Below are 13,908 nucleotides of genomic sequence, written 5' to 3' on the forward strand. Positions count from 1 at the left end.
TGCGTCGATCCGACGATGGCGGAACTCCTACTCTACATGGGCGAGCCCCAAGGCGATGAAGGTGGCCTGTCAGTGGTCCGCTTTGGTCAGCCGGTCAATGTCTCTCGCATCGTTCTGCAACCTACAACGAGCAATCGGAGCGCGGCTTACCCCATAGGAACGATCATCGTCTGCTTCCATCTTCTCGCAAGCTCAGAGTCCGGTCGATACATCAAGCTCAGACCGGTACAGCACACGACAGCCGAACTCAAGTATGATCTCAGATCAGGTCCACAAGCTTTTCCGACCATGCTCCCATTGACCTCTTGGGGTCTCTTGCTGCTCCTGCACGGTGACACGCGAGGCTTAGAGATTCTCGTCTACGGTCGTAAGCGCGAGATATCACCCGTCATGCCCGCGCCATCGTCCGGTTCGCGAGCAAGCTCGAGAGCAGACAGCCAGTCCCGGTCTCCTGAGCTTGAAGACCGCCCAAGACAAAAGCCCGTCGAGCTACTGTATGATGTCGAATCAGCACTCACGATCGTCAAGAGACTCGAACGTCAGCTCATGGCAGAAGTACACCAGATACAAATGAGTGCATCTCAAGCTGATCCGTCAACCTCATCAAGTGTGCCCTCTGCTTCTTCATCTCAGCCTGGTCCCTTTGATAGCCAGTTGTGTGGAGGAGGTCCGCAACCGTATCACAACGCAGCAAAATCAAGTAATTTCATGCGCAAGCCATCGCCGGAGCTGCAAACCTCTGCTCGCTCAAGCTATCGAGAGCCCGCCGCACGAGAACCCCCGTCTGCCGTTACGACCCGCTCGCGCACGCCATCGGACGGTGCACCCTCACCTTTGCCTCAGTGCACCAGTCCAAGTCGTGCAGATTCGAGCGCTGCGCCGCCGCCTCTGCCACAAGCCAGAGCGTCTTACGAGCGTCGCAAATCCGCGAGCATGCAAGTCGATGGCCCCGCTTCGTCTGCTTCGCCTACTTCCGATCCCAGGCGACCTCGGCCTCGTCCCAAAGCAGCCTCGACCGAAACAGACATATGTCCGCCGCCGGTTTCGCCACAGACTGACGCCAAGATACCTGTCTCGGGCCTTTCTCAGCATTGGCACGCTTCGCGATCACCTACAAGAATGTCCTCGGATACTTCGGCAACCCCTCAAAGCATTTTGTCGACGCCGCTCGGCAGTCTGGGTACACCACAGGATAGTCAGGCAACGTCTTGCGATCACTTGCCTACGCCTCGAGAAAATCAAACCACGCCTGCCCTTCGTCAGCCAACTCCCCAGCTTCACCAGACTACGCCGCAGCTTCACCAGCCAACGCCTCTTCCCACTTTTGCGACGCCGCAGATTTCTCTCCCAGCGCCAAGTAGCGGTCGAGCTATCCCGATCGCAGGCTCGAATGTATTGATTCCCTCGCGAGCGACATCCACTGCAGGATCTCGAACGCCCCGGGCAGGCATACCGTTTGATGGTTACCGTACGCCGCTCGGAGCAAAGTGTACGCCCGGCAGTACACGTCTCGACATCAGGACGCCCAACATGGTACCTTCGGCCAGCTACAGAATCAGACCAGACGAGCCAGAGCAGCCTCCGCGCGTCAAGTCAGCCATCGAGATCTTTCTCGAGGACAATCCGACAGACGCTCATCCTCGCGATCCTCGGGTGAAGTTACAGCTCGCGAAGAAGCAGCAGCTCCAGACTGCGTACGAGCAATGGGATGAGGGCGACATGGGCACCCAGTCATCCGATCAGCTGAGACATTTCGTACACGATCTCAACCTGCTCGTAGCTGAGTCCAAGCAGCTCATGTCGTCCGATAGCTTCGTCTACGAGCTCGTCGAGCGTGTCATCCGTCAGCATTCTGGAGGCATTCGCGAAATCCTCATGACGCCCTTGCTTGAGAACTTACTCAGGACAACCCAATCCTATATGCTTCGTCGCAGAAGCACAAAGACAGATCACGACACGGTGGAGGATGTGCCGAAGGCTGAAATTGCTTTGCGATGCTTCAAGGTCTTTGCAGCTGGCAGTTGCGATCACGCTTTGCTGCTCCGTATCACTGAGCTCGAGCCTTGGAGCCAATTGGACGGAATCTACAAAAAGCTTATTGCAGACTCTGCAGCAACGATCGACGATTCGGCGGAATCAGTGGAGCTCAGAGAGGCGATGGAAGATTTGGGAGAGATGCTCAAGCCGTACTACCTCGTCAATCGATGTCGAAGGTCTCTCGATGAGGCCGCACAGACAAAATCGCGAGACCATGACCCACTGCCGACTGTTCGCGTCATTCTCGAAGGAGCTAGCCCCAGCCACGCTGTCGCATCTGCTGTTGCCTACGTGCTCAATCAAGGGACGTGTCTCGAAGGCATGCTCGTCGCAGACTCGACTGAAGCTGTATCATACACGACTCTGGACATATGCTCCCACCTCGCCAGAACTACGCCTGGTTGGGCTTGTCTGATGCATGCCGCCAGCATTGACACATTGCCTGCCCGCCCAACGGTCGTGACGCCAAATGCCAAAGTTCTCAAGAGTCTCAGGTCGCTGTGCCTCACACGGAGCGTACCGAGTCGCACGTCCGAGGACGACATTGCAATGACTGATCTGGTCCAAGCTTTGCACTTGCTCTACTATCAAGTCGCACTGCTACACAACTACGTCCAGTCAATTTTGGACAGCTCCGCAGATGACCGAATCAATACTGCTCCGAGTACTGCAATGGAGCTCTCTAGCCGCGCTTCGATGCTAGCTGAGCCAGCTGTAGGTGCATCGCTGAGTGGGCCTCGACGAGCTGAGCTCAAGACACAGATCTATCCTGCGCTCCTGTCGCATCGCCGAGTACTGCTCGTGACGACACATAACCATGCAAAGCTCAAGCCCAAGGTCAACGGCAAGCTACGAGCATTCTGGTCGGAGCAGACTGCCGATCCTGATATCTTTGCTACGTTGTGGTGGTCCTGGCAGGGCACTTCTCTCCACCGAACGGTCACCCAGCTCCTGTATTCACGCTTATTGACAGCGTGGCAAACAGAGGGACAAGGTATGACTGATCTAGCTGTCCTCCATTTCAGCAAACTCAGTATACCTCCTCCGACTCGGGAAAACACCGAATCTCACTTCGAGGAGCCTTCCGTAGCATGTTCGCTATTAGCATGCATTAACCGTGCCATTTCGCTCCAGGCAGCAGTCTCACCAAAAGCACTTGAGCAACGTCGGTCGTTCGTTGTTTGCATGATCAAGTTCATCCAACAGATTGGTACTCATCTCAAAAATATCTGCGCCGACATGGCTACGCTTCTCATGCAGCACAATGTCCTCTTCGGTTGTTCGCGCTTCGAACTCTGGGCAGACCTTGTCGGCAGATGCGCAGAGTATATCGCGGAGATCAGGGAAGATGTATATGTGCCAGAAACGCTGCTCGCCGTCGTCAATGCGACTGCAGCAGAGCTCGAATACGCGGCCAACGGCGCTCGATCGTGTGCAAGAGTCATGACTGCCACTAGAGCGCGCGTACGGCTGCTACTGAGTCAATTAGGCGAGCGTACACGAGATCCTGAGCCGCTTGTCAGAGCTTTGCTCGATGCGGATGCTTTGCGACCGATTACTGCAGTCAGCAGCCTGCTCAGCATACTGCCCAATGCGAGCAAACTGGACAGCCGCAAGTGCACGCAATGGCAGCACGCGCTCCAGCAAGACACTGAAGAACTTGCAATTACACTTTGCGCAGCAGGATCGTTGACCCAGACGGGTCGGCGACTAGTGCAAAGCACATTGTTGGCTGCGTGTACGTTCAGCGTATCCCTTGTAGACATCTTCAAGGCCATCATCGAGTCATTGTTCGCAAGTGGTACCACCGAGCCGACCTTCACAGCAAAGACGAGTCTCTTCACGACCTTGATTGGAGAATCGAACATCAAAGTCGCGCTCGATGCGTTGTGTGAGCAACGCGCAGAATTCAAGGGCTATCTAGACATTATTCTCGACGCAGAAAGGCGAGGTGTACCACAAGTGCCTGGCAAGCGCACAACCGATCTCGCACCAATAGCTGACTGTGATTCCGCCTGCCAAGATTACAGCTGCGCCCAGTGCATGCGCACTTTGAAGCCGAGGCTGGAAATCTCGTTGGACAGTAAGAGATCCCGCAGATCAGCGCCGAAACGAAGCTACCACAGTACAGAATATCGCCTGACTGATGCGGATGGCCGCTAGGACCGTAGTGTAAGTCTAGGCTACGTCAATGCCGTACACTGATGACGTGCTGTGGGGCAGCGTGCACGTCAAGCAGACTATTAAATGAATGCAAGTTCATGATTCTCTAGCTATGCTCCAGGCTAGCTCTGAAACTTCTCAGCGCACTGTGCGCGCAGCGCTGCCGGCCAGTATGGCTGATGCGTTGCTCTGGCAGGGTGTGCCGACGCCTGATGCTGAAGGCATGTCATGTGTGCGCTTCGAAGTGCCCGTCAATGTCAGCAGAATAGATCTCTTTGCGGACGATCCCTCTTCAAAGACTGCACCAGGAACGCTCACAATTCTGCTACATGTGCTGCCACAAGCTGCGTCTGGACAACAGATTGTCGCTCGTCCGGCCTATTTCGAATATGTCAGTATACCCTACGACCTCACGGCGGGCGCCCAAATGTTCCCTACCGGCGTACCACCTACGTCTTTTGGCATCTTGCTCGTCCTTCACGGTACTTGCGTAAATCTATCGATGGCAGTGTACGGTAACAAGCGCCCGCCAACGAGTTCGAATGCGAGCAAAGCTGCCTTTGACGCCCTCAAACATTCCACGAATCTCGTGCCTCTCGGCCAAGCTGATGCGAGCGCACGACGTTATGACATGCGCAACGCAATGGAGCTTTTGGACAAGTGCCATGTTCGAGTCAACGTCGAGCTCGATGGCATTGAGAGACAAATCATGGGGGGACAGAAGGGGCGTGATACCGTCGCAGCGGATAGCTCCACGACCAGACATATCACAGCTGCGTTGGCGAGCCGAACAACGATAAACGCTGACCAAGCAGTCGCTGACCTGACATCAACAAGCGCAGCGAACGGCCGCGCAAGATCACTGCGTTCAGACGCGAATACGAGAGACAAATCCGACATAGCTGCGAATGCCAATCATACTCACTCACATCACTCTCTGGCGCCTCCGTCAGCAGCAGACTCTGGCGGTGAGGCAAGCAGCACCAAAAAGCAAGGATGCACAGATGCCATCCGAGGGCTAAACGATGAGAGTATTATCTCCTTCCTACAAGATTTGACGTATGCGCTGCCGATCAAGGGAGAAATGACAGAGAGCGTCTTGCTAGCGCTTGAGGACGCCTACGAATATTGGTCAGAGCGCATGTATGCAGAGATGTCGCCGCAGAAATTACGCTCCTTTGTTGAGGATCTTTCGCTCGTTGCAAGTAGATCGAAGAGACTTGCCAGCGAGCATCGCTTCGTATACGATCTAGCGCATCAACTTGCGCGCTTTCACGTCGACGGTGTACGAGTAATGCTTACGACACATTTACTCGATGATCTCATTGCGCAAGCTGCTTTGGCAAAGGAAAGAATCGTCGTCGCGATCAAGCTGCACGATCTATTGGCTGCATGCTCTTCAGATCATGCAGCCCTATTACGCATGACTGAGCCGCACAATGCAGAGCTGCTGGAAAGAATTGAGGCGCGTATGCCGGCCTCGCCCACGCCGCTCGGGCACCCTCTACGTCACGCTCGATTGCTCATTACCTGTCGTGCACGTCTGCGTCGTCTTGTCGACCAGACGGCCGGCGATCAGACTGTGCTGGCGCTGCGAAGAATCTTGGGTCAGGCTCGTGCATCGCCTCACGTTGCTTCGGCTGTCGCTTGCCTTGCTTACGACCTGCCAGTCGTCGATCGTCTACTAATGCAAGTCCCAGAACAGCCCTCGCACAATTGCGCACTGTTGGACGTCTGCAGACTTCTGCTCGAGACTGCGTCTGGATTGGCCTGCCTGTTTCGGGCAAGTGGGGGGATCCATGATAAGCAGACTGGCGCGCAGCCATCCTCTATTGATGTGGCTACACTGATCAAACTGCAAGGAAGATTGCCAGCGTCTAAACGCATCGCTCGCGATTTGCTATCGATCGACGCTGTAATCAGTGCTTCGCGCATGCTGTTTGGACAATCAAAGGTCCTTATGCAGTATGTAGAGCGTGTGGGCGCCCAGCACCCGACAGATTCACGCAGCATGCCGCTCGGCGCCATGGCCCTTCGCAGAGACCCTTGCTTCGTAAGCTGCGCTCTCGTATGCTGCGAGAAGACGCTGAGCGTAGTCTTCAGATTCTGCCAGCACTCTGCGTGCATCGTCCAGTTGCTGCGGTCGCAGATATGAGCGGTGATCACTATAAGTCAGAACATAACGAGGCATTCAGATATTTCTGGACAAGCCGATTCCGCAAGCCTGATGTCTATGCACGCTTATGGCGATTGTGGCACGACACACCGCTCGGCACGCGCTTGCTTCGCATGATCCCCACTGCCCTAGCACAGGACTGTAGAGGCAAACCCTTTACAATCTCGAGAGCTGCTCACGTCTGCCTCACCAATATAGAAATCTTGCGCTTGCCGATGCCCGCAGACACGGCTTCATGCGCTACAACTCTGTCATCTTTGCTCGCCTATCTCAACGATCTCAACGATGCGGAGCTTACTCGTGAACCATGTGGCGACCTGGAGCAGAACGGGGCTCTTATGGAAGCCCAGATCGTGGTCGAGGAGATGATGAGAGTGCTTCGCGACATTGCGTCCGCTCTTTACGATCTCGAGGACATAAAGTTCGAGCAAACGAGCATGGTCGAAAAGATCCAAAGCTGCGTGCAGATTGAGATCTGCGCAGACCTTGTCGGCAGGTGTGCAGAATACCTATGCTGGGCGGGCAAGCCTACACAAAACGTTCCGATCGCGTCTGCCATCTGCGCAGTCGCAACGCAACTTGACGTGCTGTACCGCGAAGACCACTCAGATGCTTTGACAATCACTTCGACATTCATGCGAATACGCGCAATGCTTGCATGCTTCGGCAAACGCGTACAAGAACCAGCCAAGATTGTTCGCACAGTCGTACAATCATGCGAGAACCATCCAGTCTGCTCATTGACGCTACTTCTTAGCCTGCTACCGGATCTCACGACAGCAGGGACACTTGATCCAAAGCGATCCGCAAGCTGGGCGGCGGCCCTCGATTCTGCTCTGCCCAAATTAGTAGGGACTCTGTGTGCTGCTGGCGGCTCCGTGGATATTGGCGCTCAGCTCATTTTGCAATTCTTCCACATCTCACACGCGTTGAGCAAAGACTTGCCGGTTGGCATCATCGAAGCCATGCTGGAAAATTTATGCGGATTCGCGAACGATGAGGACACGTTTCCGATTCCGAAGAACGTAGCCAACCTTGTGGAGCTATTCCAATCAGACGGCATGCTGCATGAGGCATTTGAGGCAGCTTGCGAACGACAAAAGGCCTTCAAAGGTCGGCTCATCCGTTTCCTCAAGATCGACAACGATCACTCCTCGGCATGGCGACAACGCCGATCGATGCTGATCGATTCGCTCCAGGACGCTTCCTCGAGTGCACACCGAAAGAGAGCGAGAGGTCAATCCGACAATTTTGAGCGAGTCACCAGACCGCATCTGGCGTTCAGCCAAACGCCTCAGCGGGTCAGCTCAGGAGAAGAAAGCAAGGAGCCAGACGTCACCACGGGCGGCAAGTCCTACCCAGCTTCATCATTCCGCGAGCAGAGCGCAAACGCGCCGCCAAGTCGTCCGGCATCACAGCATGTGAGTGAACACCAGACGTGAATGCCCTCGGTGCGCTGACAGCGATCACAGGTGGACGTGTATCAACGCAGCAATGTGAGATCGTGAATGCGTACAAATATGACAACAACAGTGTGGTTGTAACTTTTCACGCAAAGTACTCGCTTTCGGTGGCGTCTCGGTCAGGTGTGACGGGCGCGGCTCGCCTGGTCTGACTCTTGTTGCCCATGCGATGTAGTCTCTTGCGGGTTGCCCTGATGGGCATGAGGTCGGCCGATCTGAGGCCTTCGCCGGATTGGCCAGGCACAAAGGGCGCACTGCGAGCTGTAAAGTGTTCGGGCTTGCGCGTAAACGGACTGAGCGTGTTGTTGGAGACTTTGAGCAACGAGATTTGAGCGAGTGAGTCGCTTTCCTTAGAATCTAGTATGATCGCCTCCTTCCCTTCGCTGCGCAAGACAATGCCATGCGACTCATAGTCTGCTTCGGAGGCCGGAGCAGGCGCAGCCGTTCCTTGGGATGACGCCGATCCAGAGGGCGAATAGGAGCGAGCTCGGTCGACAAAGGAACGAGGATCGGCTCTGCCAAGAGCCGAGTGACTTCTGTAGCTGGGTGGACGAGAGAAGGATGTCTGACTGTAGACCGACATGGGAGGTCTGAGGAAGGGCTGCTCAAAGTCACGGAAGCTGCGGGCATCGCTTGTGGATGCGTTGGCTCTCATTTGCGGTCGCTTTGGAGGTGAGCCTACATTGGCCGCTACGGTAGACGCGTCATCTGACGCTGTCGATGAGCGAGCATGCGAAGGCTCGAGTCGCATCTGTGACTGGGTATGAAAGACGCGAGGGCGAGTTATCGTACCGCCGCCTACGGCAGGTATACGTTCCCAGACGAGCCTGTCTTGCCCCTTGTCAGATGAAGCATCGAGTTCGATGGAAGACATGGCATCGGCTAGCGCGGTTGTGCTACGCGAGTCATCGTCGACAATGTCACCGAGGCCATGAGCTCGACCTTCCTGTGCGATCTTGCCAAGTCCCCCGAAAGCACCGACGGTCGAGATAGCGTCGTCGCGCATGCCATAGGTGGGGTCATAGTTCTCTAGCGCGTCCGGTACAGAGTCGGCATCGTATGACCGCGTCGCAGATTCGGCAGGCTTGCGAGAGGGCTGCTTGACCGGTTCGGCAGCCTCGACTGGCGTGTCTTGCTCCTCTGAAGCATCACGAGGGCGATTGCGATAAGCGACGTGGGTCTGAATCTTAGCTGTGGGCTCGAAATTACGTCTGACGCCTGCTTTGCCGCCGGAAGCACTGATGACGCCCTCGCTAAGCCATCGTTGACTGAGCTTGTGGATGATGCTAGGCAGATCTGATCTGAACATCTCGCGCAGTTGGCCCTCGATCTCCCTCTGGATGAAGCCTTGTATCGCGCCTACGCTGTCAAACGTCGAGGAGACCTTGACAGACTGGAGGGGATCCGTCTTGAAAACAAGGGTGATGCCCTTTTGTTTCGATATGACGAGGATGATGATGGCATGCAGCTTGAGATCTGACAGCCGGAGCTTCATGGGCACGATGAGAGGAGCGGACGCAAAGAGGATAGCAGGCGTAGGCAGCAGATCCAACGTGGGTTTCGTCTGATGAGGTAACGGATTCGCTTGTATTTTCGTCTCGAGCTCGATGTAGGCGTCGCCCGCATAGGTCAGCTTGAAGATCCCTCTGAAGCGATCCATGGCGAGGTCACCAATCTCGAGGACATCGAGGTCCGGTGGCTGCAGACCCTCATCAGTCTGTCGCGAGCAGGCAGAAGCGGAGTACGTACGACTGAGCCCATGTGGAGCTCCTTGACGTTGATGACATCAGCGATGATGGGCGGCTTCTGTCCTTTGTTGAGCGCCTGTCAGTTTGCCATCCGTCAGCCGTGCCTTTGTTGGCCTGGATGAGAGGTGATGCTGACTTGATGGAGCAATTGCCTGGCATCTGCATAGAACCCCTCGCTGAAGGCAGGCCACTGAAAGGCAAAGGCCATGTCGGGCTACTCTACGGCTTCCTCGGGCCGATCATGGTCATCGCTTGTGCTGAGACATGCTGCCCTGTTGACAAAGTCGAGGAGCGAGGAGGAGCGACAAATCAATTTCGAGTCCTCTGTCGACGGTTGACCCACCCCCTTTGCTCCCCTGTGATGAGCCATGTAGACCCCCAACAGGCTGGCCAAGGTGCCCCTGGGCTTGTGGAAGACTCTACGCACACGTCTCAAGCCAATGGCAGGACACCAGAGGCTTACATCGATCAGGCACCTCTCGATTCTGACTTGCTCGAGCACGACAGAGACGACGAAGAGGATGATGATGATGATGACGACGACGAGACTGATGAGGCAGAGTACAGCCTCAGTCATGCGCTCGATGAAGTCAACGATCAGGACTGGGAGAATGCATCGGGAGGTAGGCACCGTCGGCCTGTCCGGTATGATGCACAGGCTGAAGAGGCCTCGTGCAGATCTCACGAAGCGGTACAACCGTATGAGGCAGCATGTCTATGCTTCTGCTGCGCCGTCTGCAGCTTCAAACAGAGCAGAGCAATCTGCTCCTGCCTCTCACTCCGTCCTACCGGCTGCCAACTCGCGCAGGAAACAGCTCGAGAGCGAGACGCATCGACCGTCAGGCAGCACGAATGGCAAGGCACCCGTCCATCAGGACAAGGTCGAGTCTGCCCTCAACGAGCTCGCCCATCGCTTCGGCGAAAGGATCAATCTCAGCGATGCTGCACTCGGCGTTGGCGTCACGCGCAAAGGTGGCAGCGAGCGCGTCCTCGTCAAGGACAAGAGCGACAGAGCGACGAACGAGCAAGTCCTCGATCCCCGTACCCGCCTTGTTCTCTTCAAGATGATCGGGCGAGGCTTGCTGGATCGCATCGATGGTTGCGTCAGCACGGGCAAGGAGGCAAATGTATATCACGCTGTGGGCTACCCACTCGATCAACCGGAGAGCAAGGAAATCACTCACTATGCGCTCAAGATATACAAGACGTCTATCCTCGTCTTCAAGGATCGAGATCGCTACGTCACCGGCGAATTTCGTTTCAAGTCTGGCTACGCTCGCTCCAACCCGCGCAAGATGGTCAGGTTATGGGCAGAGAAGGAGATGCGCAATCTTCGAAGAATGTGGGCTGCCGGCATGCGGTGCCCTCAGCCTATCGAAGTGCGCAACAACGTCCTCGTCATGACCTTTCTCAGCCCCGACACCGGAAGCTGGGAGGCTGCACCGAGGTTGAAAGATGCCAGTCTGCCCCGAGAGACGATCGATACGCTCTACGTAGAGATGCTGCAGATTCTCAGGACGCTCTACTGCGTCTGTCACCTCGTGCACGCCGATCTGAGCGAATACAATGTCTTGTGAGCCCCGACAAGCCCGAGTTTGCTCAATGACTGACTGGGTGAACTCGGCTCTCAGGTATCACCAGGAGCACCTGTTCATCATCGACGTCTCACAATCTGTCGAGCATGACCATCCTCACGCCTTCGACTTCCTACGCGCAGACATCAAGAATGTCGAAGAATTCTTCAATCGCCGCGGCGTACAGACACTCGGGCTCAGAGAGACATTCGACTTTACAATAGGCAACTGGGACCACCGCGATCTCAGTCTACGGGTCATTCGCGACGAGCTCGCGAGACGTCTGGCACTAGAGCACGAAGCAGATCAAGCAGCGGAGGCCAACACCCTGACAGCTGGTGACCTCAACAGTGAGCACAAAAGAGATGAAGACGCCATCTTTGCAAAGTCGTTCATTCCGCGTACACTCTACGAGGTCTACGATGCCGAGCGTGATGTAGAGACTGTGCAGAGAGGCGAAGGGGATCAGCTCATCTATGGTAAATTGACTGGCATGGACCAGGTCGAGACGGCCGCGCAGGACGGCATCGAGAGCCAGTCGAGCGAGGACAGCGGAAGCGAGAGCGAGAGTGATTCCGAATCTGATAGCGGCGGTGACGACGATCGAGTGCGCGTGCTCAAAGGAAAGAAATTTGAGGATAAGCAAGCCAAGAAGGATCGCAAGACTGCGACAAGAGAGGAACGTCGCGAGAAGCGCAAGCACAAGATACCGAAAGCAGAAAAGAAGCGGCGCGTCAAGAAGACGTCAGGCAAGCGCTAAGCATGTGACTTTCTCCGCATATGTTGTTGTAATGCAAGTGCATTTGCGTACAACCCTATGCTTCCGCTTCTGGCTCGTAAGCATCTGTAATGGCACCCAATGACGCATTGGTGACGTTGCGGTAATACTGCTTTATCCTGTCAGCTCGAGAGATAGCAAAGAAGGGTGTAGGCTGACCTTGTAGAGCGTGCCCTGGGTGACACGAGGCGGCCTTGGCTTCCACTGCTTGCGTCGCTCTGCTAGTTCTTCCTCGCTAAGCAAGACATCGAGCGTGTTCTTCTCGGCATCGATTGCGATGATGTCGCCATCCTTGATGAGTGCGATAGGACCGCCCAATTGCGCTTCGGGCACGACATGACCGATACAGAAGCCATGCGTACCACCGGAGAATCGCCCATCGGTTAGACAAGCTACATCGAGCGCTAGTCCTGCGCCCATGACGAGACTGGTCGGTTTGAGCATCTCTGGCATGCCCGGTCCACCCTTCGGACCAAGATAGCGCAGGACGATGACGGTCTTTTCGCCCTTCTTGATCTCACCATTCTCGACAGCATGTACCATGTCGTTCTCGGTGTCAAAGACTCGCGCTTTGCCCTTGAAGGTCAAACCCTCCTTGCCTGTGATCTTTGCTACTGCACCGCCTGGCGCTAAGCTTCCTTTGAGAATGCGAATGTGACCGCTGGATTTTAGAGGCTTCTCTAGCGGCCGGATGACGTCCTGACCTGCTGGCAGATCCTTTGCGTGTTCGAGGTTCTCGGCAAGTGTCTTGCCCGTCACAGTCATTGTACTGCCATCGATGAGACCGTTCTTCAGCAAGTACTTGAGTACACTGGGTATGCCGCCAATCTTGAAGACGTCTTCCATGACATACTTGCCACTCGGTTTGAGATCTGCGAGGAAGGGCGTCCGGTCCGAGACAGTCTGGAAATCGTCAATGGTGAGCTTGATGCCGACGCTGTGAGCGATAGCGATGAGATGCAAGACTGCGTTGGTCGAGCCCCCGAGGATCATGACGAGAACCATGGCATTCTCGAAAGCTGCCCGAGTCATGATGTCGCGCGGCTTGATGTCCTTCTCGAGCAAGTTCTTCATTGCTTCACCGATCGAGTCTGCTTCCGCTTGCTTCTCGGGATATTCTGCTGGGAAGCTACTAGAGCCGGGCAGCGTCATGCCGAGCACTTCGGCTGCGCTCGCCATTGTATTTGCAGTATACATGCCACCGCAGGCGCCAGAGCCAGGACAAGCGTTCCTGACGGTATCGTATCGCACTTTCTCTGCCGCTTCTGTCTTGCCCGCTTCGAGGTACTTGCCGTACGATTGAAAAGCGCTGACAATGTCGAGCTGAGGCTGGCCCTCGCAGCTGCCGGGACGAATTGTGCCACCGTAGACCATTATGCCAGGTCTGTTGAGTCTGCCGAGCGCCATGAGAACGCCGGGCATGTTCTTGTCGCATGCAGGCAAGACGACCATGCCATCGAGCCAATGACCTCCCGCTACAGACTCGACACAGTCTGCGATCAAGTCGCGCGATTGCAGTGAATATGACATCCCGAATGTGCTGCCCTTTGCACGTCAGCGGCCATGCTACTCGGCGTCAAGAGGGAACGAACCCCATTGAGATGCCGTCCGAGATGCCCGGCGTGCCGAAGTGGTAGCCCGTCAGGCCCGCTTTGGCTATAGACTTTTTGACTCTTTGGCCTAATGCAAGTACGTGATTGTTGCATGGATTGCCTTCATACCATATACTCGCGACGCCGATCATCGGCTTCTGCAAGTCTGCGTCGGAGTCTATGCCTTCTGTAGCGTAGAGCATAGCCTGACTCGCTCCTTGGTCCTTTGGCTGCGTGATCGTCTTGCTGAATTTATTCAGGCCCTTGGCGTCTTGCGCCCTGCAGCAGCTCGTCGAGAAGGCGTTGCAGCACGACATGTTGCTCGTGCTTGCTATCCTGCTAGCTTGTCTTGCCGTCCCCAGCAATCTAGAAGTCAT

The 13,908-nt window shown here is 55.6% G+C and overlaps 4 protein-coding genes across 4 annotated transcripts; 2 read left to right on the forward strand and 2 right to left on the reverse strand.

Annotated features, from left to right (window-relative positions):
- Nucleotides 1–15: 15 nt before the first annotated feature.
- Nucleotides 16–7,884, forward strand: L969DRAFT_79215 (uncharacterized protein; the record flags this gene model as incomplete). Its single annotated transcript, XM_014709919.1, has 6 exons — nt 16–2,751; nt 2,800–2,990; nt 3,063–4,112; nt 4,327–6,253; nt 6,304–7,797; nt 7,849–7,884. 6 exons carry the CDS (start codon nt 16–18, stop codon nt 7,882–7,884), a joined length of 7,434 nt encoding a protein of 2,477 aa, XP_014565405.1.
- Nucleotides 7,575–10,295, reverse strand: L969DRAFT_66775 (uncharacterized protein). Its single transcript, XM_014709920.1, has 4 exons — nt 9,724–10,295; nt 9,589–9,663; nt 7,849–9,538; nt 7,575–7,797 (listed from the first exon to the last, which is right to left on the reverse strand). Exons 1-3 carry the CDS (start codon nt 9,793–9,795, stop codon nt 7,925–7,927), a joined length of 1,761 nt encoding a protein of 586 aa, XP_014565406.1. The 5' UTR covers nt 9,796–10,295; the 3' UTR covers nt 7,575–7,797; nt 7,849–7,924.
- L969DRAFT_105534 (uncharacterized protein) lies at nt 9,949–11,921 on the forward strand (the record flags this gene model as incomplete). The annotated part of the gene is made up of 3 exons (XM_014709921.1): nt 9,949–10,210; nt 10,266–11,160; nt 11,219–11,921. 3 exons carry the CDS (start codon nt 9,949–9,951, stop codon nt 11,919–11,921), a joined length of 1,860 nt encoding a protein of 619 aa, XP_014565407.1.
- A 55-nt stretch (nt 11,922–11,976) lies between these two features.
- Nucleotides 11,977–13,848, reverse strand: L969DRAFT_54090 (uncharacterized protein; the record flags this gene model as incomplete). Its single annotated transcript, XM_014709922.1, has 3 exons — nt 11,977–12,048; nt 12,099–13,479; nt 13,532–13,848. 3 exons carry the CDS (start codon nt 13,846–13,848, stop codon nt 11,977–11,979), a joined length of 1,770 nt encoding a protein of 589 aa, XP_014565408.1.
- Nucleotides 13,849–13,908: the final 60 nt, after the last annotated feature.

The sequence above is a fragment of the Mixia osmundae genome (genome assembly GCF_000708205.1).
Source record: "Mixia osmundae IAM 14324 unplaced genomic scaffold scaffold_12, whole genome shotgun sequence".
NCBI classification, from domain to species: domain Eukaryota; kingdom Fungi; phylum Basidiomycota; class Mixiomycetes; order Mixiales; family Mixiaceae; genus Mixia; species Mixia osmundae.

What these genes read in the sequence shown, in the direction of transcription:
- L969DRAFT_66775 (XM_014709920.1), bottom strand. Translation starts at nt 9,795, where the DNA reads ATGGCCTTTGCCTTTCAGTGGCCTGCCTTCAGCGAGGGGTTCTATGCA. An exon ending in CCAGGCAATTGCTCCATCAA is followed by an intron (nt 9,664 to 9,723) that starts GTCAGCATCACC and finishes GCAAACTGACAG; the next exon opens with GCGCTCAACAAAGGACAGAA. An exon ending in AGCTCCACATGGGCTCAGTC is followed by an intron (nt 9,539 to 9,588) that starts GTACGTACTCCG and finishes GAGGGTCTGCAG; the next exon opens with CCACCGGACCTCGATGTCCT.